This window comes from Capsella rubella, unplaced genomic scaffold, assembly GCF_000375325.1.
Source record: "Capsella rubella cultivar Monte Gargano unplaced genomic scaffold, Caprub1_0 scaffold_3, whole genome shotgun sequence".
In the NCBI taxonomy this organism is placed as follows: domain Eukaryota; kingdom Viridiplantae; phylum Streptophyta; class Magnoliopsida; order Brassicales; family Brassicaceae; genus Capsella; species Capsella rubella.
In genome coordinates, this window is record NW_006238921.1 from 6,972,732 (window position 1) to 6,998,917 (window position 26,186).

Here is a 26,186-nt window from a genome sequence, read left to right on the forward strand (position 1 = left end):
ACTCTAAAATATTCTGAAACTACAAATCGGAATTTTGTTTTGTTTAAAAAGAAAAAAAAAAGAATAAGAAGAGGAATGTAGTAGAGAGAGAGAGAGAGAGAGGGCTAAGTTGAGTGGAGTTGAGTGTAGGTGAGGAAAAAGATAGGGTGTGGCGTGGCGTACCGTATTAGTAACTAAAACGGGGCGTGTTTATAGGACACGTGGTGGTTTCCGTTACCACGGAGGGCACTTTTGTTGTTCTACCCAACAAGCAAAAACTCTTTTAAACTAAAAACAGTGGACGTGATTTATCCAAACGCGTTGGCGGATACGTCACGTGGCATTTACACACGTGTCACTTCATTTGCGCAGACAACATTTTTTGGGACTATGAGGAGATACAGTTTCAGACGCTTTTCTTTCTTTCTCACATTCCAGATTCTCTCTTCTCCTTCTTCTTCTTCTTCTTCTTCTTCTTTTGGGCTTGCAAGATTCTGTATAATAATATGGGCCCTGTTTATAGCCTATTAAGATTTAACTCATTATCAGACGTGTACAGGCCCAATTCAAATTTGTACTTTGTTAATGTTGAACAGATGCTTCCCCGAAAAAGAATAAAAAGAAATAGATCTAATCGACCCTCTCGTCACTTTGCAAGTGAAAAAATCATTTGAATTCAAAATTGAAAAAACCACACTTCTTTCAAATCTCTTCTCTCTCTCTAGAAAGCCCTAGAATTTTTGTGATCGTCAACGGGAACTATGACTTCGACTCCGTCCGCCGGTCGTGAGCTCTCGAGTCCGCCGTCCGACGGCATTTCCAATCTCCGATTCTCCAATAACAGTGATCATCTCCTCGTTTCTTCGTGGGATAAGGTTAGTGAAACCCCATTTACTCATTTGACTGAACTCCTCTTTCCTTGATCTCAAGTTATTTCCTCTTGTTCTGTGTTTGTTTGAATCCAAGCATGTGAGATTGTATGATGTGAGCACTAATTCCTTGAGAGGCGAGTTTTTACACGGCGGAGCAGTACTCGATTGCTGCTTTCACGATGATTTCTCCGGCTTCAGTGTCGGCGCCGATAACAAAGTCAGAAGGTATTGTCTTCCCTTCTCTTTTCTTCTCTCTGCCAATTTATCATTGTTCGTTTGAAATGAGGATTTTTTTGGTGATGTAGAACAAAACAGTTGATTTTATTCCGATTACCCCTTTTGATGCGCGATTCTTTTGTGAGTTTGGTCCTGAATTTTTAGTTTTCAAGTACTGCGTATTAAGTTTGCCTGCTAATCTCATTATTTTTAAGGTGGTTATTTGGCATAAGAAATTAGCAATGTTTCCACTTTGGCTGCCTAAGAGTTTGTTGATTCTTTGGCATCTTTGCTCACGAGTTGTTGATTTTTCTTTATATTGATAAGTGATGGCTATGCGGTTTCAAACTGAAATTTTCTACTTTTAGAATATGCTCATGATAAGTGGTTTTTTTTTCTGGTTATACTGCAGGATTGTTTTTAATGTCGGCAAAGAGGACATTTTGGGGATGCACGACAAAGCAGTGCGATGTGTTGAGTATTCTTATGCTGCAGGTAGGTAGAGTGGTAATCATATTTTTGAATGCATGCTTGTTGAACATTAACACTGACAATTTCTGGTGCTTTGAAAGTTTTAATGTCAGCACAACTCGCAGCTAAGCAAATTCTGTTAACATAATCCGGTATTACATAATGTAAAACGGCTTATTTAATACCTTAGTTTTCATGGACCATGAACTTTGTTTCTAATCTTATCTTCAGCATTTTGGTTATTTCTTAATGTCCTAAAGTAATGCTGACACATTATGTTTTATGTGCTGTTACAGGGCAAGTGATCACCGGATCTTGGGATAAAACAGTTAAATGTTGGGATCCAAGAGGCGCAAGTGGGCCTGAACGCACCCAGGTGGGAACATATCTGCAACCAGAGCGTGTTTACTCTATGTCACTTGTTGGAAATCGTTTGGTAGTGGCAACAGCAGGAAGACATGTAAACATATATGATCTCAGAAATATGTCTCAGCCTGAGCAAAGAAGGGAGTCTTCACTGAAGTACCAGACAAGATGTGTGCGTTGTTATCCTAATGGAACAGGTAAGATGGCTGAAATATTGTTTCTGTGGTTGATTGCAGTATCCGGGTTTGCTATTCTTCCACTTCCAAAGTGTTCCTTACTCTCAGTTCCTCTTATTCCACATTATTGAACTGAATTTCTGAAATTTAAAATTTACAGGATATGCTCTTAGCTCTGTTGAAGGAAGGGTTGCAATGGAGTTTTTTGATCTATCAGAGGCTGCTCAAGCTAAAAAGTATTTTCCTTGTGTTTTTCTTCTTTTTTCTTTTCCACAACTTCGACTTACAGATATCTTTGAACTTGTTCTCAGATATGCTTTCAAATGTCATCGCAAATCAGAGGCTGGGAGGGACATTGTTTACCCTGTAAATTCCATAGCCTTCCATCCAATGTGAGTTCTTATCTTAGATGGAGTCCAACTGCTTCATAGATTTCTAGATTTACTACTCCTTACAGAACACTAGAAGTTGAAATAATAGTTCAACTAAATAAGGACTTTGAAATTTAGTTCATAGCTGCTTAAATGCTCATATGCTATGTGTGTAAACAGTTTCTGTAACCAATTTCTATTTCAGTCTAATATTAATTAGAAGATATGATAACTTATACTTTTTCTGAGAACTAATGGGAAAAGTTATAATGCCGAGAAATCTCTCCTGTATTGCTACTTTCTGTGTAATCATCTGCGATTTTTAATTGCAGTTATGGCACCTTTGCAACTGGAGGTTGTGATGGTTTCGTTAACATTTGGGATGGTAACAACAAGAAGAGGCTATATCAGGTTAGTAATGGGCAAGATCATTATTTTCTGAGTGTTAAGTGTGGCACAAAATTTATCTGCTCCTTGTTCCCTTTGTAGTACTCAAAGTATCCAACAAGTATCTCGGCACTGTCATTCAGTCGAGATGGTCAGCTACTGGCTGTTGCTTCAAGTTACACGTTTGAAGAGGGAGAGAAATCGTAAGTAGCTTGTTCCCTTTCTAATTCTTTTACATTTTTAGAATACTGTGCCTTTGAAATCTCTGATAATTCGAACTTTGGTTTGGTTGGTTGCTTACTACAGATAATAACTTAGCATAGAAGTATATTGCTACATTAGAGAATCTCAACCTAAGCTCTGATCTATATGACCCTGTGCCTCACTTTGTATTTGTTTTCGAGTTAGAATTCTCTTTGATTGGGTCTCTGTGTGTGAGGGTTTGCAGGCACGAACCGGAGGCCATCTTTGTAAGAAGCGTGAACGAAATCGAAGTGAAACCAAAACCCAAAGTATATCCGAATCCTGCTGCGTAAAAAGGGAGAAATGCCAAGTTATTTGCTGTGTTTTTCGTTTTCTTCTTTCTTGTATTTTGCTAGGAGTGTGCCAATGATTAAATCAACTGATCAACGTATGTTTGAGCTTTTAATTAACTAGTGAATCACCCACATTCACCGTATATGTTTTAAAGTCTTGGTAGTCAATGTATCTTTGCAAACATATTTTATAAATAGACAAAGCTTGCAATGCTTATATTAAGTTTCTACAAAGTTTAGAAGACAGAAAGAGATCATTCTACAGATTCTTCGTTGAGTTCAAAGTCTATTTCTTGTAGCAGCAACCTAACGTCCTTTGCCTCCAACTCTTCCTCGACGCTGAAGAATCTGCGGTGAACTTCCTTGAGCACCTTCAAAACATTCGCCAACCCACCGTCACTTTCACTCTCGTCTGTCTTCTCCTCTGAGTAAGGCTTTGACTCTTGGCCTTTGAGTCTGAAATAGTTGTACTTGCTAATATCCACTAGGTTACTTTTGTGGTCAGGCCAAATATTAGACGTATCGTCCACAATCAGCACCCCACGCTCCTCAGCCAAAACCAAATCAAGCGTCTTTGTATAATGATTCTCGTCTTTTGTTATTACTCTATCCCCAAAATAGAGTTTCTTCGGATCAATCAGCTCCAAGGTATGCTTAGCATATACGCGACTACCCTTTGTGTTAATATACATCGTGTACATCTCGTTGGCTTCTTTCAAGAAGTCGTGTACAAAAGGTCGTAGCTTTGTCAAAAATTCCATTGGATCTCCACTGGCTTTGATTTTCCATAGATCTTCTCTCGTTGTTGAACCTGCTTCTTCGATTAGATACTTCTCTGCTTCGGAGAGACGTGGAACCTCTTTAGTGTGGAGAAGCGTGTGGTCCAAGTCAAGTACAAGGTGAAGCTTCTTCTCGTTGAGACAAGTGAATTTCGTTGTAAAGCACTTGGTTAACACCACAGCTTCGTGGCTTAGCTGTAAACCGTCGAAAATATAATCGAATGCTCGGCCATGGCTTTTGTCCACTGTTGATTTGCAGGTTATGCAGCTTCCATGAAGAACGTACCAGTGAGCACAGCTACTAGAAGAAGAGGATAACGATAACGATGACTCGTTGATCTTTGGATCGATCTTTTGCCTTTTAGCTTGTGGTCCCGAAGAAAACTTTTCAAAAACGGACATGATTTTCTCTGATGATAGTTGAATAACCTAGCTTGATCAGAAAGCTAGACAGAGGAGAGAAAAAGAGAGTTGAATCTGAAATTCAACAGAGTCGTTGTAGTTTATAAGAGATATAGACGTCGCTATATTATAAGAATATTGAGATCCTGAATTTGATAGGATTTTTTTTAATATAATTATCTTCTGCTAATTGATTTTAATATATATCCTTTTGTTCTATGTGTTTTCTGCTTATTGGGTACTTCACTTCTCCAAAACATATTGTGAGACTTTTAGTAGACGATATTGGAAAGAAATATTTCTTTGTTATACTAAAACAAATAGATATATTATACTAAAACAAATAATAAATATATCTATTGAAATAACTATTTCTTTATACAAAAGTAAAATTTTATGTATTATCCTATTAAATCAAGATTTAGTTTTCAAAATTACTACACGTGGTCTAAATTTGTTAGTATATATAAAAATTGTTCACAACCCTATCAAATAAAATATATATGCATGTAAGAATTAAATATGTATATATATAAGTAAAAATATATATTTTGTGACAAAAAAGGAGAGTAAATAATATTTATATCTTAATACATTCACGAAAACAATAAAATTTCACTATATCACAAATAAAAATCTTAAGGTATTACACTATTAACTTGGTTAATAATATTTTATTATAATAAAAAAAATTTCCTACAAGAAAAAGGAAATTAAAAAAATTATTAACCTTATTATAACAGTCGAACATTCTCAAATAGAGCTTCACATGTAGCAAAACAGTCAGTTTGAGGACTCAACTAATACTAAAAGTAGTGAGAGGTGTAGTTAGAAGTTGATAAGCAATTTATTTGAATAACACCTTAAATTTTAAACAAATTCAAGCACTTCACTATGTGTCATATGCTTTTTTTTTTTTTTTTTTTGGTCAACAACTATGTGTCATATGCACAATTAGTAAAATCATATGCAAAAATTTTGGTGCAGAATATTAAGTCATTTCAATCAATATTGTGAGAACATGTTTTCTGAAAATTAATGCAATGTGTCATCAAGTGATTTCAATTTTTAAGAATTAAACAAAAATCCAAAACACTTTAAAAAGTAGTAATTGCTTGACCTGGTGTTGGTCTTAACCTGAGACAATCTTTAGAGAAAGTGAGAAAACATATGTAGAAAACAAAAATCCTAGTTTCACGACCAAAAAAAAAAAACCCTACATGGAAATTGTCTTTTTAGAACAACTGGTGTTGGTGAGACATGAAATTGGTACTACGTTGATGACTTAAAAAACAATTTATCACAACATATATGTTTCAATAGAATCCTAAAACTCTTGTTCCTCACACTACCACAAGCCTCTGGAATCATCATCATCATCACCACTTCTTTTTTTTTTTTTTTCATTCATCTCTGTTATCGGACCAATGACTCACTTGCTTGTTTTTATCTGAAAATCGTTTTCCTGCTCACTGCTCATCTCTTTAAACTATTCCATTATACTGCAGGTCTCATCACTAAATACTTCACAGTTCTCAATACAGCTCAAATACTAACTTCTTCCTTCTTTCTTAAGCCAGTTTCTGACTTCGGTCGATCATGAAATCTCAGACCAGAGGTTGTGACAGTTTCTTTGACAATTTGGGATGGTAACAACAAGAAGAGGCCATATCAGGTTAGTAATATGTGCAAGATCTTTTGGTTATCTTGTTCTATCAATATCAGAGTAACAAAATTTACTGGCACTTCTTGTACCTTTTGTAGTACTCAAAGTACCCAACAAATATCTCACCGGTGTCTATGAGTCGATCAACAAGTTAAACGTTTGATGAGGGGGAGAAATCGTAACTAACTTGTTCCCTTTCTAAACTATTCAACGCTTAAGCAGAACACGTTCTGTTGCTGTCACAAAACCGCATAGTTAAAGGATATTAATCATGTAATATGCGGAACCTGAGTTAGTGTATTTTACAAGCACGAAGCAGAGGCCATTATCGTAAGGAACGTTAAGGAAATCGAAGTAAAACACAAACCCCAAAACATATTCGAATCCTGTGGCATATAAAGGAAATAGTAACACAAGTTTTGTAGTTTACACGAATTAGAGCCAAAGATTGAATCAAATCAGTGTACAAACTTAAAACAAGTTTCTACAAACATAAAAAAGATCATTCTACAGATACTTCGTCAATACGATCAAATTCTATATCTTGAAGCAGCAGCCTAACGTCCATAGTCTCCAACTCTTCCTCGACCCTAAAAATCGATAGTGAACTTCCTTGAGTGATCTTAAAGCATCGGCCAATCCACCGTTGCTTTCACTCTCGTCAGTCATCTCCTCAGAGTGAGGCTTTGACTCTTGACCTTCGAATCTGAAATACTTGTACCTGCTAATCTCCACTAGGTTACGCTTGTGGTTGGGCCAAACTCTGCGCGTATCATCCACAACCAACACTCCACGCTCATCAGCCAGAACCAAATCAAGCGTCTTCGAATCAGGACTCTCGTCTCTTGTTATCACTCTATGCCCAAAATATAGTTTCGTCGGATCAATCAGCTCCAAAATGGCTTTAGCATAATGCCGAGTACCCTTTGTGTAAACATGCATTGTGAACATCTCGTTGGCTTCTTTCAAGAAGTCGCGAGCAAAAGGCCGTAGCTTTGTCAAGTAGTCAAGAATGGTACTTACGTACATGTGATCCCCTCTGACTTTGATATTCCATAGATCTTCCCTTGTTGTCGAACCCGCTTCTTCGATGAGATACTTCTCAGCTTCGGAGAGATATCCAAGCTTAACGGAGTGGATAAGCGTATGGTCCAAGTCGAGGACAAGGTGAAGCTTCTTCATGTTACAAGAGAATCTCGTTGTGAGACGCTTTGTTAACGCTAAAGCCTCTTGACTTAGCTGTAAGCCTTCGAAATAATAATCGGATGCTCGGGCAAGACCCCCTCTGTCCACCCTTGATTTGCAGACCGTGCAGACTCCATAAAGAATGAACCAGTGACCACAGCTATCAGGAGAAAACAATTCAGACCACGGAGGTTGCATGATGATCTCCTGTTCGTTTCTCTTCTGCCTTTTGGATTCTGGCTCTGGCTCTTGCTCCGGAGATAGCTTTTTATCTAGAGACATGATTGATTACTCTAATCTATGGAATCTCAACGTTTAAGTTGAGATTCCACAGTGATAAGATATTAGCAAATTCAACCCCAAAACAAAAACAACAAAAAACCCTAATTTTATGAGAGTGAAACAAACTCGAGATGTCGAGAGAAGTGACAATAAATCCTCAATCTACCAAACTTTGTGCTAAATATTTGTTTTAGTATGGGCTTATCAAGTAAATAGCCCATTTGTGGAGCAACAGATTAGCAAATTCCATAGTGGCATTTTTGTAAGAAGCATGTTAAATAAATAAATAAAAAGTTTTTTTATATATATATAAAACGTTAATTGATAATATATGAAAAAAATCACTGAAAGTGTTAAGGTATCATCCTAAAATTAATGAAGAAAACAGATGTTACACAAGCATGACGTAAATTTTCCGTATGAAAAAAATATTTCTTCTACTAAACCCAATGTAAAAAGACTTAAAGGAAAGACAGATTTATGAACTTATTAAAATATTGTAAATGAAATAGCTTTATTGTGCAAAGAAATTAAAAGGGGAAAGATTAATTGAAGAACACTAAGCTTATTTAGTTTTTGAAATTGATATGATTGATATATCATAAATGGTAACTCTCTGGATTGAGCTCATTGTTGAATGAAAGGTGTTACAGGCACGAACTAGATCTAGATGCCATCTATGTAAGAAACATTAACGAAAACGAAGTGAAACCCAAAGCATATCTGAATAGACTCAAGTGATTTCCAACGTTTTATACGTTCATTCACTTCAACGTATGTTTGAGCCTTTAGTAAACTGAATATGGAATCTGTTTAAAAGCATATGTAGTCAAAATTCATATATATGTTACCGATGAAACGAGATGACAAAACATGCAATGCATAAAATGAAATTTCTACATACTGATACGGTCGAAACCAAGATAGATCATTTTTGACAGTCTTCGTAGGCGACCGAAGTCTACATTTTTCAGCAGCAACCTAACGTCCTGTGACTCCAACTCTTCCTCGACCTTGAAGAATCTACGGTGAACTTCCTTGAGTAGTTTCAAAACATTGGCCAGTCCACCGTTGTTTTCACTCTCGTCTGTTTTCTCCTCCCAGTGATGCTTTAACAATCGGCTTTCGAATCTGAAATACTTGTACCTTCCAATCAACACTAGGTTACTCTTGTGATTGGGCCAAGCTTTACGAGTATCATCCACAATCACCACTCCACGCTCATCAGCCAAAACCAAATCAAGTGTCTTCGTATGAGGACTCTCGTTTCTTGTTATCACTCTATGCCCAAAATAGAGTTTCTTCGGATCAATCAGCTTCAAAATGGCTTTAGCGTATCTGCGAGTACCCTTTGTGTAAACATACATTGTGAACAGCTCGTTGGCTTCTTTCAAGAAGTCTCCAATAAAAGGCCGTAGCTTCAACAAGTAGTCAATGTTTACGGGTATGGGATCTCCCCTGACTTTCATCTTCCATAGATCTTCCCTTGTAGTCGAACCCGCTTCTTCGATGAGATACTTCTCTGCTTCGGAGAGACATCGAACCCTAACGGAGTGGATAAGCGTGTGGTCCAAGTCAAGAACAAGGTGAAGCTTCTTCATGTTGAGACAAGAGAAGTTGGTTGTGAGACGCTTGGTTAACGCTAAAGCCTCTTGGCTTAGCTGTAAACCGTCGCAATGATAGTCGAGTGCTCGGCCTTGGCTATTTTTGTCCACCTTTGATTTGCAGACGGTGCAGACTCCGTAACGAATGAACCAGTGACCACAGTTATCAGGAGGCAACAATGTAAACGAGGGTTCTTTCTTCTGCTTTTTGGATTCTGGTTCCGATGAAAGATCTTTATCTACCGACATGGTTTTACCTGACCTATGAAATGAATCCTTTTGCCAATCCCAGTGATCAAGGATCTTGGATCTAATTTAACCCTAAAAAAACCCTAATTAAATGAGAAACCTGGTCAGAGGAGAGACCGAGATAGTAGTTCGTTTAACAGAAACTGAGATCTCACCTTTTTTTCGATATCACTCGAGATCTGACTTTTCACGTATTTTACTAAGGTTGTTGTATCTGTATTTATTGCTAAATCTTCGTTTTATTGGTTTATCTACTTGATAGTCCATTTGTGGCAAATCTGTAAATACACTGCCATACAAAATTTATACAAGTGTACGTTGGTTGATCAGTATTATAATTAGTTACTAAAGACGTTCCGTAAATTACTAAAAGTCTAAACCAACAGAAAAAAAATAATAATCAGAACAAATGTTGGTTATGTTGATGAGACATGATATTGGTATTACGTTGATGATTTAACAAAGAAGTTGTCTCAATATGTTTCAAAAGAATCCTATAAATCTTGTTTCTTACTCTACCACAAGCCTCTGTTTCAGACTCTGTCATCATCATTATCATACCTTCATCTCCCTCCTCTTCTTCTTCTTTGTCTTCTTTAACAATGGCGTCTAACCAATCACTCAATCGTTTTATATGATACATTGTTTCCCCTACTTGTTGACTACTCATCTCTCTCCATTTTGTTCCATTGCTGATCTCATCTAAATATTTCTCGACACGGCTTAGATACCAACTTCTTCCTTCTTCCTTAAGCCAGTTTCTGAGTTCGCTCGATGCTCTGCCTAACCTCTCCTTTCTATGTCCCAATCCCGAGTCACTTTCGTTTGTGTTACCTTCACGGTTATCAATTTCTTGAGCAATTAGGGTATGACCCTTTCTCCCGGGGCTCTGTGTAGGCTTACTTGCTGATAAAGAAACCAGTTTGAGATCGGTAGCCAATGCTGATTTGATCCACTGAGTCGCCTTTTCGCGTCTCTCATCCCCTGTTTTGACTATTTTTGAGTTGCAACGCTCTGTTTTTTCAGTAGATAGTGATTGAACAATGACCCTGCTCTTGCTTAACTCATCTTGGAAACTCAAGAATTCTCCGATTGGTAGCTGTTGGTTTTGATGATGTTGGTTTCTCCTGTCAGAAAGCTCCGAGTATGACCTTTATACGAAACATTTCAGTTAGATATTGCTTGAGCAAGAAGATACAACTAGTTTGTGTTGTTTCAGTTTAAAGTTATACGTACCTTAGACATTTGAGCAATCTTTCAGCAGCTGAAGCCTCTAACAATGCTTGGGATGCAGCTCGAATAGCCGTATCTCTCTGTCTCAGAATGTCCTGCCAAATTCCCAAATGAGTATTACCTTTCAGACAGATAAAAACACTTTTTTTTTTTATGATTGATCAAAAGCTAGCAGTGTTACCTTTCCGAGATTTACAACTTTTGGTGGAAGAGAATTCCAGAGAATCTCTGTCTCTGTCCAGCTTCTTTGTCTCGATATCGTATCCGAAGATTCAACGGTATTGCTTTTTGGGGGAAGAAGGTTCTTAGATCTATTAATTCCACTTCCATAGCTTAAGCTTTTAGCCCATCTTGGAGATGGTGAGACTACACCATCTCTTCTTCTTGTTCTACTACTTGACTTCTCCTCTATCCCTCCATAACTTCGGGCAGAAGGAGAAGGTGAAGCCTGAGAATTATTGAAAACATAAAATGTCAGACATTGTCTCCGGAGATGTTCTTGCTAAAAGTCATTTCTTAGTAAAACTTACAGCAGAAGAACTTCTTGTTCTTGAAACATGTTTAGTTTCATGATCATGAGTCTTAATCATGGATGGATTTAATGAACCTCTTCTCTTTCTATTATCACCCAAACCTATCCAGCTTCTTCTCCTGGCTACAGAAGATAAAGACGAAGAGCAACTCGAAACCATTGACTCTGTATCATCCTTTTCTTCCATAACACTCGAAAGGCTTTTCGATAACCCCAAATCCGTAAAATTTAACTCAGAGACGCTTGAGTTGCTCCATCTCGTTCTTCTTGGCCTCTTCACTTGGTGATCATAGGTTTGCTCCATATCCGATATACCGACGCAGAACTTTTCTATCCGTTCTTTAGGGATCAGATCAATTGGATCACCGGTGCAAGCCCTTCTACCTGGAGTTGGTCTAATGCCTTTGATCATAGGAACTGGATAAGCGAACTCAAGCTTCTCGACGAATATCAACTGACCGATTTGTAACTTGTCATAAAGAACAAGATCGTTCTCTTCTCGCGGCAATGAGACATACATCGAATGTGTTAAATCTGATATTCTCAAGAAGAAACCTTTGTTTGGCCATAACCCTCCAGCTGCTAAAACAGGGAGTATGCTTCTTATCTGCAGCAAAGCCGGTCGGTGATCGATGTCTTTACGCACTTTCCCGACTCCCATTTCTTCTAGAAGCTTGAAAAGAACACCTGATCTTAAATCAGCCATTTCCAGAAGCATTGTCAGGAAAAACACAAAGAGACAAGAACAGAGAAGGCTACGTTTCTCAATATGTTGCATACATACAAGAACGAAATTGGTGGGATCTAATGTGTTTGTTTATGTGTTGATTCTTTTTAGAATGAAGTAAGAGTTTTTATTGGATATCCTTCATTGTTTTTTTTAATGATCAAAAAGCCCTAATGTGGATATTTCTTCCTTGACTGCCAATCAATCAATAGATCAATTTCTGTTCCTCTGTGTATTATTACATTGTTTTGACAGTTCTCTTTACTATTCTTGGTAAATTCTTGTTATATCAGTCAGATTAAGCAAAAACACAATTGATTATTGTATTTGATCAATATAGTAAATTACAAATAAAAACACAAATTAATTAATTTCATTGGTAGGTATCAAATTTATTACAAATTAAATAGTTTGAATATAAAATCAGAGTTATAAATTGTACTTTCTTACATAAAATCAAGCTCGAACCCTCCTGCAAGCTAAGTCTTTGTTGCTATATTTGGAAAAGAAGAATCTTTATCCACAATTTTTTGACCAAAACCTGATGATCTCTGATCAAACATATCCATTATAACAGGTGGGTTGTACTCCGATCTAGTTCGACGGTGAGAAGAACCCTGTGCTGAAGAAGAACCTTCTTGTCCCATCATTAATGGTCGATAGCTTCGGCTCGATCCAACAGACATCGATCGATACATCTGATGATCACGGTTATGGTCTTTCTTGATAGCATGAATCAGATATGGAATTAGCCCCTCCATTAATATTCTCTGTTTCTGTAATACAAAAAAACAATCTTATAGAAACCTACTATATATATCATGTGGCATAAGAAGTGAAAACAAATTTGTCTTTGTATTGAGTTGAATACTATTGGTTCAAATATTTGGATAAGAATTGACCCTGCTTGTGGTATTATACCAAATATTTATTTAGGTTTTGGTCATAATTGATGATAGCGTTACAGTATTGACTTTTGAAAATAACAACTTTAGTAGGCTTTTTGACAATAACAAGTTTAGTAGAATCTATGGGATCTGTTTTTTTTTTTATATCGAAACCGTTGAATCTCCCGCCAGTCTGACGTTGAGATGATGATAGATTTGTTGATCACTTTTGGAACCTATAACAAGCGTGTGGTGTCCTGTGACTAGTTTCCTTTTACCGTGAGTATCTACAAGGCTAAGTCCTTTGCAGACATCAAACTCAATGGTAACTTTCTCTGTCATGCTTGTTTCAACTTCTACTCTCTCAAACCCTACCAGTTGCTTCTGTGGCACGCCACCACCTACTAGAGACTTTGAACACTTTGGCGGTTTCCAGAACACGAGCACCACGTGGCTTCCAGACCGTAGCCCGTGGTTCTTGACTCCGACATCAATCCGGATCTTGAGATCGTGGCAGTTTACGGTGGAGATATCGACAGATGTTGTCTTGTTGAGGTTCAAGATTGGATTGGTTTTAATGTGTATGATCGATGGAGCTGAGAGAACGAAAGTGGAGAAAGAAGAGTAGCTAAGTCCGTATCCAAATTTGTAAATCGGTTTCCCTGTATAGAATCGGTAAGATCTTCCGGGGAAACCAGAGGTTGAGTTAGGTCTCATGTTCATGTCCGTCATTGCAACCTTATTTGCATACTCTTGTGGGTACCATGTCTCTGGTAGTCTCCCAGCTGATCACCAACAAACACAAAATAAGTAAGTAACTGTCTCTAGGGTTCAATTAAGGGTTAGGGTTTAAATAAGAGGCTTACAAGGATTGTAGTCACCAAAGATGACTTGAGCTATAGCGTCTCCTCCAGCTTCACCAGGATATCCGACCCATAATACCGCGCAAATCTTGCTCAGATTCTTGGCGAATGAGATATCAATAGGTCCAGCCGACATTATGACCAAAATAACTGTTTTCTTTGCAGCATTAGCCACATCTCTTACCAGCTTTTCTTGATAACCCGGAAGGGTTAGGTTAACCCTGCCTCTACCGTCTGATCCAATCCAACCACCAAAACAGTCACATCAGCCTCTGAAACCGCCTTGACCGCTGCTGAAATCAGTGTTTGGTCACCACATTTGACATCTTTACATCCAGGCTCATAAACAACCTTTTCCGGAACATACTTTTGCAGCCCTTGTAGAGGGCTTGTGTACTTACAAGGCAAACCCGCGTAATTACTAATCATTACCTTTGTAGCATTTGCGTTTGGACCTATAACGGCTAATTTTTTAACCTCGTTCTTTGATAACGGAAGATCTCCTCTGTTCTCAAGTAGTACAATCCCCTGCTTTGCGGCTTCCAGCGCAAGCATTTGATGGTCCTTGCTGCAAACATCAGACGGTCCAAGATGACCAAAGGGCAGCGATTTCGGATCTCCATCAAAGAATCCGAGCCTCATGAGAACAATGTAGTTGTAAATCAGCGCTTCATCAACCTCTGATCCGTTCAGCTTCTTAAGCTTCACTGCATTCTCTGTGTACTTACCTAGAAAATCTCCACAGTTCATATTCAAACCTGTTTCGGACAAAACAAATATTTTACTTCTCAAAGATAAAAATGACATATCTAATATATTGATTCTCTTGAGATGATCATCTAAATATGTTTGCCTGCTTTGAGAGCGATAGCAACTGCGTCTTCACGTGTCTTGGTGTAATGAATGTCGTCGAAATAGACCTGGATGGAATCACAATCCGAAACGATGTACCTGCGACCAAGAAAGATTGGAAGAAATCAATACGCCATATACATATAACTCGATCTTTATGTCAAACTGGTTCTTGTATAGGGCGCAAGAAAGTCGAAAACGATACTGACCCGTCAAGACGCCATTTGCCTCTGATAACTCCACGAAGAAGATTAGGATCTGCACAAGTTGGGATACCGTTAACTCTGTTGTAGGAACACATCACACTGCTCACATCTCCTTCCTCTACACAGCTCTTAAATGGCGGCTGATACGTGTCTTCCAAGTCTTGATTAGTTACCTTCCCACCAAAACAATCACATATCCGTAAACATTATTAAGATCAACTCTAAAGGTCTTGGGATTTATGTATTTATATATTACCTTGGCGTCAAAATGGAATCTATCGATGCCTTTCCAGTTATCAAGATCGTAAGCAGTGTAATGCTTGCAGCAGCTAGAGACCTTAAGTCGCCGTGATTTTCCGGCCTCATGAACGTCTTGTAAGCCCTTAACGTAATTCACAGCGTATTTTGAGACAACGAGAGGATCCTCCCCTGGCGTCTCTTGGCCACGACCCCATCTTGGATCTCTAAAGATGTTAACATTGGGACTCCAATAGGTTAGGCCAGCGAGTCCTACATTGTGCATTGCTCGAGCCTCTGTAGAAACCACTTCTCCCATTTTTAGCCACAACGATGTGTTAAAGCTCGCTGCCGTTAATATCGTCGCCGGGAAACTAGTCGCGCCAGGCACCGTCCCGTTGAAACGCACCTTAGAAACAACTTCAAACGTTAGCCTTTAATTACAAAAACAACTCATGTACTATATGTTCATGAAAAGAACTCATGTATACAGTTATGATTATGATGCTTTTACCCCTGGTCCAACATTGGAGACGCCGTGGAGAGCTTCCGACCACCACTCGTACGGAGGAACACCGAGCCTTGGGACTCCTGTGGCTTTGTTTACGAGTTGCTGGACTTTTTCGTTGAGGGAGAGACGTAAGACCAAATCTTTGGCACGTGCTTCATACGACAATGAGACGTTACAGAAACCGTACTTAGCCGTCGCAGGGGCATTTTTATCACATGCAAAGTTTTTCTGAGACTCGCACAGTGATGAAACTAGAGCTGCTAGTAGCAGAGAGAGATTCACAAATCTACTAACTCTCATCTTTCTATGTTGTTTTATCTTATGGAATGGAAATACAGAGTATGGAGTTAGTTTTATAGGCGGGAAAAGGAGTTAATTAGTTTTTACTATTATGATATTTACTTCACTAAAGTTGATTTACTGTTGGTTTTAAAGCATTTACTTCAACTTTAATGATGACATAACATCACTTGCTGGTGAATATTTTAAAAGAGAAGTTAAAATCTCCATGTGATGAAGTGTAGAAGGACCAAGGACCATCTCTGTTTGTCTTACTTGCATATAAGAGTGAGCCAAGTGTTTTCCACAAAGTAATGAGGACAAAATGTGAAGTTTAAGAAAAGAATTTTGAAGAGTGGCTTTAAAGATACTACAAACCATTCCAAATGTCTGTTTCATGTCTCTGGTCCTAAAGTTAGAGATGGAGATCTTCAATGTCTGTAAGTTCTACCATTCCGGGAGTCCTTTTGTTGTCTGGTTGGCTCACGACTAGCTGGCCGCAAGCACCACTAATATCCTGACCCATTTCTTTGCGAATTGTGGTTCGGATCTTGTACGTTTCCCTCAGGATTTTCTGGAAACTTGATACGCTTTGTACACTGCTTGTTTTGAATTGGCTTGTGGACCCAATTGGGTTAAATGGTATCAAATTTATAACCTGTTCGAGAAAAGAGCACAGAGTTCCCATCAAAAGTATCATCATATAATTGCAGAAGCCTTCAAGTGCAAAATCAAAGGTTTTACCACTTGAAATGTCTTTAGCAATTCCCCAAGTAGATGAGCGTGCTGCTCTTGATCATTCACTCCATCAAGCATTATGTACTCAATGAAGATCTTTTGTTGACTGTTATATCCAAGGAAAAAGTCGCACACTATGTTAAAATAATCTCTGATTTAACAGTAGGTATTGTGGTTCTAACATTTTGTAGCAAAGAACCAGTTAAGAGTACCTGTTCTTTTGGAAAGTTTGAAGTGAATCCATAAGCTTTTGTAAAGGAAAGGCTCTAGCTGCTGGCATGATCTGGCAGCGGATTTCTTGAACTGGTGCATGAAGAGATACTGCTAAACTTACACCTGGTAGATCATTGTGTAGCTTGCTAATTGCGTGAACAATTCCGACCTATGCAGATGTAGGAAAATTTATTAGATGACTACTATAAAAAAAAAAGTGTCAACCTACACAGCATTGCATGATTTAGATTTATCGACTAGAAGTCTAGAATATACAGTTAGAGCAGGGAGAAAAATAAAATCAGAATAGAATTTTCTTTTTATCCCCTGAAAACCAAAATTTAAAAGTAAGCATCTTAATCACAAAATCCAAAAGTTGTCTTAGAAATCGAAACTGCAAGATCTAATGGATCAGATCAAATCTTATAGTCTAACAACCTCGTCAAAGTTTATAGGAATTCTACCCAATTCAATTAAATTTCTCCGTTTTACAAATGTCACAAGGAGCTTTCTCAATACTTACAGTTGATATGGTAATTCTTTTTGGTGACAGCTGAAATGGCTGTTTTAACATGACGCGGACAGCTTCGACAACAGCATTGTAATTATTTAATGGCTCTCCCATTCCCTGATCATAAATATCAAACCAAGGCAACAACTGGTGAATAAACTTCATCAACTGAGAAGGTATAAGAAAATAACCTCAACAAATAACCGTAAGGCAAGGTACACATTGTGTATATAAAATGCATTAACAGAAGCAAAATACCATGAAAACAATGTTGCGTATATCAGCTATGCGGGAGGCGTGAACAAGCTGCTCCACAATTTCTCCAGACGTTAAATTGCTTTTAAATCCCATGCTACCAGTAGCACAGAATGTGCAACCCATCTTGCAACCAACCTATTGATAAATACTTCATATAAGATGTCCTTGTCACTTCCACAGCAATTCGATGAACCAAGATGACCCTACGTGACAGAAATCAATACCTGAGATGAAATGCATAATGTAGTTCTTATACCTCCAGGACGTGGTTTGCCTCCACACATCCCCAACCGAGTATCGTATCTCATTACCACAGCTTCCACAAGAGCTCCATTCTTGAATTTCAAACAAGAAGCAAGAATCGAATATGAGTTTATCAGATAACAGAGATATTTGACGCAGAGATTTTACTAGCTCTCAGAATCCATAAAACCAATTTGTTGTATACACAAAGTAAAACCTTTAAGCATCCAAATCTCCTATGTTATCTAAAGGAATAAAAAAGTGGGTGCTTTATGAATTTGTATACAACACAATCAGATCAAGCCCATAACATTGACAAGAAAAAACGAAGAAACAGAGAGATAGAGAGAGTAGAAGAGTACCTGGAGTTTGATGAGGAGTTTTGAGGTGGTGCCATCGGATGAATGGAATAGCGAGTGAAGAGACGAAGTAAGAGTCTTGAACTTGGAATGGAGGATGGAGTAAGCAGCAGAGGGCAATGAAGGAATCTCATCCCAAACGCAATCAGGATTCTGAATTACATACTTCCAGATGGGAATCGCGAAGTTAGGATTTATCCCCGCTGACTCAAATTCCGCTTTGATTTCCGAAGCGTCGAACACAGATTTGAACTTCATCGATTCTTCCTTGTAAATTCTTAGCTCGCCGTCGCCGATTTTAAAGCCCTAAACTTCAAGGAACTTCAAAGGCAAACCTCTCAGTCTTCGTCGTTGCAAAACAAAAAACAAAAAAATCAAAGAAGAAGCTAATTCCGGTTAAGATAAACCCGATTTTATTTTGTAGAGGAGAAATCTAAAACCGGTATAGCTTAACCAATTTGTTTTTTTTTTTTGGGGCTAAAGCTTAACCATTTTAATCCTTTTTTTTTGGCTGACGAGCCGGATTATATATAAATTGATTCGCAAATATTCACTTCAAAGATATCGTCAGCTGCTCGATCTCTGATCACAACAATTGTACGCCATGAGAGGAGCTAGACCCGAAGAATTCAATTTCAATACGAATCCATCAACGCCAAACACTGGACAACCTACACCTCCGTACCCCGCCGGTGTGGGTGGAGGCGGCGGACGGAAGAAAGGCGTAGGCGTGAGGTCGTGGTTGGTGCTTAACTCGTCAGGGAGCGCGGACCCTAAGGAAGAAGGGAAACACGCCATCATGCGACGAACGGGATTACCGGCGCGAGATCTTCGGATTCTCGATCCACTGTTGTCGTATCCGTCGACTGTTCTGGGCCGAGAGAGAGCGATTGTTATCAATCTGGAGCATATCAAGGCAATCATCACTGCGCAGGAAGTTTTGTTGCTTAATTCCAAGGATCCTTCGGTGTCACCCTTTATTGAGGAGTTGAAAAGGCGGATTGTGTGTCACCATCAGGCCACTAATCCTCAGGTAATTGGAGAAATTAGGGTTTTTTCACTATTCATTTGGAGCTTCGTGTGTTCTCCTTGTGTAATGTCATTTTTATTCGCTGATTTTGGTTTATGCCTTATGCATTGTTTGTGAAATGGAATTTGAGGTTGGTAGCTAAATCTGTATATGATGGACAATGGTGCCTGTATATGATACCTAATATCGTGTTGAGAAATGGTTGTTTCTGTGATTTGTGAAATGGTGATGCTGTGTGAAGATTATTATTTTCAAAGTTAGCTATTAATCATTCTCTGCTCTCTTTCTGTGTGTCGAGTATAGGAGGAACATAGCTCTGAGGGAGAAGCTGGGACGCCACAATCATCTGGGGATCAAGGGAGTGAAGCCAAGAAGGGTGCGAAGCAAAGTCTTGAGAATCAAGATGGATCAAAGGTTCTTCCGTTTGAGTTTGTTGCTCTGGAAGCCTGTCTTGAAGCTGCATCAAGCAGTTTGGAACATGAGGTGAATACTTTTTGTTAATGCTCCAAGACAAAGCCTTTTTTCTTCTCCTGTTTGGTGTTTGATTCATTCTTCTTATGTAGGCCTTAAGATTGGAGTTAGAGGCTCACCCAGCCCTGGACAAGCTTACTTCCAAGATCAGTACCCTCAATTTGGAGCGGGTTCGACAGATTAAAAGCAGGCTGGTTGCAATAACTGGACGTGTTCAGAAGGTGTTATGATTCAGACATTCCATTGCTCCTTTTTGATCTTATGATAAGGATTTATCATTTTATCCTCTTAGTTGTGAACCTAAGAGATCATCATATTTTAACCACATTTGCATATTCTTAAACCCTTCTTTCTCTTGTATATATGTGCATGTTCTAGGTTAGGGACGAGCTAGAACATCTGCTAGACGATGATGAGGATATGGCTGAGATGTATCTGACAGAGAAGTTAGCTCAGAAACTTGAGGATTCGTCAAATTCCTCTATGAATGAGAGTGATACCTTCGAGGTTGATCTTCCTCAAGGAGACGAGGATGACAGGCATGTACCTATTTTATGGACATACTATCTTGATTTGTTATGATATAAGTTTAACATCAGCCTTGTTACCACAACCTGCCAGGCTTCCTACCGAGTTTGCATCAGAGGCTAACAGAGATGAAAGCTATCTTCAAGCACATGATGCTCACGATCTTCTGATGAGTGCACATGGTGCACTTAGCAGAAATAGTCGTGGGACACATACAAGCTCAACCCGGAGTGCCATGACCAACAAATTAGATGTTGAAGAGCTTGAAATGCTTTTGGAAGCATATTTCGTGCAGATCGATGGTACACTGAACAAACTATCAACAGTAAGTAAATAGAGCAATTGCTTTTTGGTTCTTGTTTCAGACACATTAAGATAAATATCACACTCTTCTAGGTGATGATATTCATTTTAATCAAATCCATTGTGGTTGTGTTTGTTTTGGTGAAAAAGCTAAGGGAGTATGTGGATGACACAGAGGACTACATCAACATAATGCTAGATGACAAGCAGAATCATCTTCTGCAGATGGGTGTGATGCTAACGACTGCTACCTTGGTGTTGAGTGCCTTTATAGCAGTTGCTGGTGTATTTGGAATGAATATTTCGATAGAGTTGTTCAAGGATGATAAAAATGGTCCAGGAAGATTTCTTTGGACAGTGATTGGAGGTTCTCTGGGAAGTATATTCCTCTACGTTGGTGCCATCGGGTGGTGCAAGTACAAGCGCCTTCTTGAATGAGTCCGGCCAAGATATTTGGGAGAATGAAGTCTCTTGCCACAAATCTATTTAAAAACCAACGAAATTTATGTATATCCTTTCTTCTTGAGGATCTTACTCTCAAATCTTTTTTAGGTTTTAACCGTCTCCTTTGCTAGTTGCATACTTTCAATATAATAAACCAAACAAATTGCCATCTAAAGAAGTTGCATTGTTTTCTTCTTACCTGTTTTGGTATCTTTAGTTAATGCATATATAAAAATCCCAAACGAACCAAATTATGGGTTTATATGATGGCTGTGAACACAATTGAAACTTATGGGGGTTATTTCTGAAACATCAAGAAATTAGAGGTGGAAACTGTAATTTTTGAGGAAATTGACAATTCTGACGGAGTGGGAATTAGATAAAAATTGTTGCAGGGGCAGGGCAAGGCCGAGGGAAGAGAAGAGATTTATGTAAAAGCCCTAAAAATCTCGAGGGTGAGAAGTCGAGAAGAGGAACCATGTCGAGGCGAGAGAGCAGAGACTCAGACCCTAAACGATCTAGTTCTAGAATCGATCGCGAACCCAGGTCTGCCTGCTTCCCCTACTATTATTTACACTACTCAAACTTGTTCCTCTGGAGATTGCTACTCTATCTTCATCTCCCTCGTTAGTTTTTATCTATGACCAATTGAAGCTAGTAAAATTCCGTTATGAACAACTGGGGAGCTCGTGTCTTTTTGTATAGAAATCGAAATGCAAGCTGATACTGTGGAATTTATGCTTATCACTGTTGTTGGATTGATTTTGTTTTGTATCTTCCTATGATCTAATTTGGCCACATTCATTCTCGTAAAGTGGGGATTTTTGTAGAAGATGGTCAATAGTTGTCTAGAGCCTAAACATGAGCCTATACACACATAAATGCACACTTCTACCCTTCAACATAATAATTTATTTTGGTACTAGTTTTTTGAGGTGGTTCTCTAGCAAGCAAGCTCTTCAGAAATCACTCTTACTAGATCTTATCACACAGTTCCGCTACTAATCATATATATTTTGTCTATAGCCCCAAGAGATCAAGAAGAGATGGCAAACCTGAAGCTGAACGAGTTTTGAGCAAGAAAGATTTGGATGTTAGAGATGGTACTGCCACAGAGCAAAAACCACGTCATTCCTTGAGAGATGCTGCGCCATTGGAACCTGATGCTCATGGTTTGAAAAGAGACAGTGAAAATAAGCATTCCGAACATCATGAGACCAAGAAACAAGCTTCCCATTTGTCAGATGTATCTCGTCCTAGACCATATCATCAGGTTCCTAAAGCTTTGATTATTTTCCACGTTCTTTTTGTTACTATTCTGGTATTGCTTGTTCTGTGTGTGTCTATGTTTTTGCTCATGTGAGGTTTTGGAAGTTTTTGGTCTGACAGAATGTTTTTTCTTCTAAGCTTCATTGCCCATGAAAAGGCTAAAAGATTTTAATATTTTATCTTGCATTAGATCGGTTATACTTTTTGATGAGATAATAAATTGCTACATTGCAATCTAATGCATATTTGACCCTTTTATCTTGTGCTGATTTGATGGGATTATTGCACAGTTGAGTACCTTCCAATGCTGAGATATATGTAATCTTTGGCTTGCCTGTGCGTGTCTTATAACAGCATGATGATCATCGTAGTGACAGAAAGGATGACAGAAGAGCAACTTTTGGTAAGTCTCCCCAAATTTTCCCTTCTTCCTTTTCTTCATCCCATTAACTCGTAAGTGTAAATGTATATGCACGTTTTTAGCTGTATATACTTTTAAAAGAATTGGGAAGTCTAATGAACGTATTATTACTTGCTTGTAAATTTTGAAGAGAGGGGATCGTGGAGAAGTTCAAGAGATCAGAGTAATCGAAGAGCTGGAGATGATGAGAAGTCCCAGCATCGTAAAGACGAAGACAAAAGCTCGTGGCGGCATGATAGGTTCCATGAGAGTGACGACAAAACTCAAGGAGCACTCTCTAGGAATCGACCGGCCTTCAGGGAGAAGAAGCTTCCAGAGGAATCTGGGAACAACACAGATAGACCAACAACTGAGGAGGCAAGAGACACAAATCTTAACCATCGCCGACAGAACGAGAGAAACTGGAGGAGCAATATGCATTCAGAAAGACATGAGAGACCAGCAACGGGAAGAGACAGAGTGTGGAACAGAGATGATGTGAGAGGTGCGGGAAGCAGACAGAGCTATCGAGCTGATAGAGACAACAGATTCCGCAGCAATGAACGAAGTGGGTTTGACGGAAGCTGGACAAGGAATGAGAAGAAATGGGACCATGACCTGTTCGAGGAGGCAAACAAGAGTCCGACTAGAGCCACAGAGGAAGAACAGATTGCAAAAGTTGAAACCTTGTTGGCTTCTTAAAGCCAATGTGAGTCCATGTCTCTTCTTTTTTTAGTCTGGAGTTGCCTTCAAACTTTAGTGGCTCAGTTTGCAATTGTAGAAGATGATATCTGAGTTTATATAATGAAACTCTCCTCTATTTTCAAACGAACACCTCATCTGTTTAATCTAAATTACAGGGGTTGAGATTACAAATAAACTCCATTAAAATAAGACTGACCTGCCGACAGAAATAAATGTAAGACTGACTCAAAAGATCATCACCCTATCACTAAAAGTCAGCTATACCAGATTTGAATACAACTTTTCCTGTTTCTTCGATCAACCTTGAATAAAAATTTGATGTTTCTATATAGTTATTATTTTCCAGAAAGTATATATACATATTATCACAAACTTGATCTCTTGAATCAAAAACACCAAATAACAACAACTATAGAGCAATTAAAGTCTGAGAAAATAAAACAAAATATTCATTCAGAAAAGAGTTCGTTTGCCAGGACGATCAGCGACCTTTAAGGTCTTATCAATGAGATCTCTGGTCTTCTTACGACGGATAGCAACTCTGACGCTGGAGCTTTTATCCATTTTGATGTAAGGCTTCTTCTTCTTCCTCAGCAAACCCACCTTTGACTTTATCGTCTCCATCAAACTCTCCAACTGTAGTCCCATCCTCTTCTTCTTCTTCTTCTTCTTCTTGATTCTCTTTACTATAGAGCTCTAGTCAACTAAAAGAGAAGCTTCGCTTGGAGATCTTTTTCTAGTTTAATAAGCTCCTCAGACATATTTGTGCGTTACCGTAAAACAACGTTATAAAAATGTTCTTGAGTTGTACACCTTCTTTTGTTTTTTTATGGAATAGATTGTGGCAAATAAGGCTTTGAGTTCGAGATATTTTCGATAATTGCCACTAGGTGTCCTTCTTTGACTTTTAAAATATTAAATTCAGTCAACTACTGTTGATGTCATCAGTAATCACATCTCTGCTTTTGTCAACAATCACATTTAAAAACATTTAACACACACAAAGAAAAATAGAGAATCTCTTTAATCTCTCCGTTGCATTCACATATGGAACAGTAATGGAATGATGCTAGTCCATCGTAACGTAGTCGTAGTAGATATGTATAACATGTTAATTAACACTTCAAATTTAGGGAAAACTTTAAGAAATGCTCATCTTTCAATATTACTTTCAGTTTTCAAAAATGTTTCATTCCTAAAGATTTATTAAAAACTATAATAAAAATCTGAGATTTACCCAATCACACGTATACACATTGTTTGAAAATATAATTATATGTATAAATGTTTTAATAATATATCATCAATTTTTCCAAAATACAATTTAGCCAAAAAAAAAATATATCATGCAACGATTCGAATAAGGTAAAGAATAATCAGTCTTCTAAGACATTCACGTATATTTTTCTAAATCAAAAATTAGATATATAAGAGAATGTTATAAATTATTTTAAACGATTAATATGTGCAATTGAAACTTGACAACTACAGAAGTCTCAAAAATTCTAAGGCCAAATGAGTAAATTTCAAGTAGTTCAGAAACCTTTACTTTAACTTCAATAAAGTTTTATAAAAACTCATAACATAAATATTGTTTAACAAAACAGACAAGAAAAAAATAATCAGGATATCAATATTATGTTGTTCAGACCACTTGTAACTAATTTTTTTATTGTTCTAATATATGGTTTAGAAAATAGAAGAGAAGGCGGAGATGTTGCATTGTTTGGACCGCTTGAAACCAATCAGTTTGATCTAGTATTTGCTTTGGGAAATGATGGAGAAGGTGGAGACGTTTCATTGTTTGGACCGCTTGGAACTAATCTCTTTGTTCTAATATCGTGTCTGGAAAATGATGGAGAAGGTGGAGACGTTGCATTGTTCGGACCGCTTGGAACCAATCTCTTTTCCGCTCCAATATCGTCTCTGGAAAATGGTGGAGAAAGTGGAGAGGTTGCATTGCTCGGACCGCTTGGAACCAATCTATTCGTTCCAATATCTGCTCTAGGAAAAGATGGAGAAGGTGGAGATGTTTCATTGTTTGAACCGTTTGGAACCAATCTATTCGCTCGGATATTGTCTCTGGAAGATGGTGGAGAAAGTGGAGAGGTTGCATTGCTCGGACCGCTTGGAACTAATCTATTCGTTCCAATATCTGTGCTAAAAAACGATGGAGAAGGTGGAGATGTTTCATTGTTCGGACCGCTCGGAACTAATCTCTTGGTTCCAACAACTGCTCTAGAAAATGATGGAGGGTGTGAAGATTCTTCATTGTTTGAACCACTTGAATCTATTCTCTTTGCCTCCGCATTTGGTAAAGAAAATGAAATTATTTCCCGAGTGGCTAAAGACAATGTAAGAAAAAAGAATTGAAGCACCACAACTCCAAAAAGCCCTCTCATATTTTGTTTTTGCTTCTCTTTGTTTTGTAATGTTTTAAGAGTAAAAATGTGATGTATTTTAAGCTGAACAGATATAGCTCTTTATATAAGACTTTTGAAACAAATGTGTGTAAGTATAGTATCTCTAGTATTTATGGTACTTAATATATAGGAGAAGACTATAACTTTTTAAAAGTTAAATATCTCAATAAATATCCATTGAAATCTTGGCAAATAAAAAAATATATATTTTGACTGGGAAGAGGTATATACGCAATCTTATTAAGATTCATTACCTAATAAATGGATTTATTGACAAAAAGATCAATCTTAAAGTTGAACACAAATCTTAATTAAAATAGAAAATATAAAATCAGTAATAAAGTTAAACCCAAATATTAATTAAAAAATCAATTTTTAAGTTGATCCCAAATCTTTAAAAACATATAAAATCAGTCTTAAAGT

General features: G+C 37.9%; 9 protein-coding genes across 10 annotated transcripts; 4 read left to right on the forward strand and 5 right to left on the reverse strand.

Moving 5' to 3' along the window:
* Positions 1–656: 656 nt before the first annotated feature.
* LOC17890981 (mitotic checkpoint protein BUB3.1) lies at positions 657–3,558 on the forward strand. Its single transcript, XM_006298016.2, has 9 exons — positions 657–854; positions 946–1,076; positions 1,480–1,562; positions 1,835–2,101; positions 2,241–2,316; positions 2,392–2,472; positions 2,784–2,862; positions 2,941–3,041; positions 3,287–3,558. The coding sequence occupies exons 1-9, from the start codon at positions 741–743 to the stop codon at positions 3,372–3,374; spliced, it is 1,020 nt and encodes a 339-aa protein (XP_006298078.1). The 5' UTR covers positions 657–740; the 3' UTR covers positions 3,375–3,558.
* LOC17893321 lies at positions 3,417–9,541 on the reverse strand. Of its 2 annotated transcripts, none has more exons than XM_023787021.1 (2): positions 8,654–9,541; positions 3,417–4,561 (listed from the first exon to the last, which is right to left on the reverse strand). In XM_023787021.1, the coding sequence occupies exons 1-2, from the start codon at positions 9,539–9,541 to the stop codon at positions 3,629–3,631; spliced, it is 1,821 nt and encodes a 606-aa protein (XP_023642789.1). In that variant the 3' UTR covers positions 3,417–3,628. The 2 variants fall into 2 exon arrangements, with proteins under 2 accessions (XP_023642789.1, XP_006299717.2); XM_006299655.2 differs by lacking the exon at positions 3,417–4,561 and adding an exon at positions 6,635–7,654 and having other exon boundaries at positions 8,644–9,541.
* Positions 9,542–9,933: 392 nt separating this feature from the next.
* On the reverse strand, positions 9,934–12,084 carry LOC17893646. Its single transcript, XM_006297138.2, has 4 exons — positions 11,305–12,084; positions 10,956–11,222; positions 10,778–10,869; positions 9,934–10,692 (listed from the first exon to the last, which is right to left on the reverse strand). The coding sequence occupies exons 1-4, from the start codon at positions 12,082–12,084 to the stop codon at positions 9,942–9,944; spliced, it is 1,890 nt and encodes a 629-aa protein (XP_006297200.1). The 3' UTR covers positions 9,934–9,941.
* Positions 12,085–12,384: 300 nt separating this feature from the next.
* LOC17892726 (probable beta-D-xylosidase 5) lies at positions 12,385–15,889 on the reverse strand. Its single transcript, XM_023786371.1, is given in 8 exon segments — positions 12,385–12,809; positions 13,095–13,705; positions 13,787–14,008; positions 14,011–14,541; positions 14,637–14,734; positions 14,845–15,014; positions 15,098–15,487; positions 15,593–15,889. Coding segments are annotated over 8 exon segments (2,616 nt in total). The 3' UTR covers positions 12,385–12,512.
* A 214-nt stretch (positions 15,890–16,103) lies between these two features.
* On the reverse strand, positions 16,104–18,564 carry LOC17893607 (dual-specificity RNA methyltransferase RlmN 1). Its single transcript, XM_006297872.2, has 7 exons — positions 18,194–18,564; positions 17,813–17,923; positions 17,589–17,723; positions 17,343–17,447; positions 16,819–16,988; positions 16,613–16,712; positions 16,104–16,526 (listed from the first exon to the last, which is right to left on the reverse strand). Exons 1-7 carry the CDS (start codon positions 18,446–18,448, stop codon positions 16,284–16,286), a joined length of 1,119 nt encoding a protein of 372 aa, XP_006297934.1. The 5' UTR covers positions 18,449–18,564; the 3' UTR covers positions 16,104–16,283.
* A 184-nt stretch (positions 18,565–18,748) lies between these two features.
* LOC17890553 (magnesium transporter MRS2-3) lies at positions 18,749–21,164 on the forward strand. Its single transcript, XM_006297533.2, has 6 exons — positions 18,749–19,223; positions 19,524–19,703; positions 19,784–19,912; positions 20,070–20,230; positions 20,313–20,544; positions 20,673–21,164. Exons 1-6 carry the CDS (start codon positions 18,795–18,797, stop codon positions 20,958–20,960), a joined length of 1,419 nt encoding a protein of 472 aa, XP_006297595.1. The 5' UTR covers positions 18,749–18,794; the 3' UTR covers positions 20,961–21,164.
* A 194-nt stretch (positions 21,165–21,358) lies between these two features.
* On the forward strand, positions 21,359–23,469 carry LOC17891612 (pre-mRNA-splicing factor cwc25). The gene is made up of 4 exons (XM_006298021.2): positions 21,359–21,512; positions 21,993–22,239; positions 22,590–22,638; positions 22,787–23,469. The coding sequence occupies exons 1-4, from the start codon at positions 21,445–21,447 to the stop codon at positions 23,335–23,337; spliced, it is 915 nt and encodes a 304-aa protein (XP_006298083.2). The 5' UTR covers positions 21,359–21,444; the 3' UTR covers positions 23,338–23,469.
* Positions 23,470–23,643: 174 nt separating this feature from the next.
* On the reverse strand, positions 23,644–24,139 carry LOC111831415. Its single transcript, XM_023785486.1, has one exon. The coding sequence runs from the start codon at positions 23,986–23,988 to the stop codon at positions 23,794–23,796; it is 195 nt and encodes a 64-aa protein (XP_023641254.1). The 5' UTR covers positions 23,989–24,139; the 3' UTR covers positions 23,644–23,793.
* Positions 24,140–24,929: 790 nt separating this feature from the next.
* LOC111831671 lies at positions 24,930–25,752 on the forward strand. The gene has a single exon (XM_023786760.1). It carries the CDS (start codon positions 24,979–24,981, stop codon positions 25,711–25,713), a length of 735 nt encoding a protein of 244 aa, XP_023642528.1. The 5' UTR covers positions 24,930–24,978; the 3' UTR covers positions 25,714–25,752.
* The last annotated feature ends 434 nt before the right edge of the window (positions 25,753–26,186 follow it).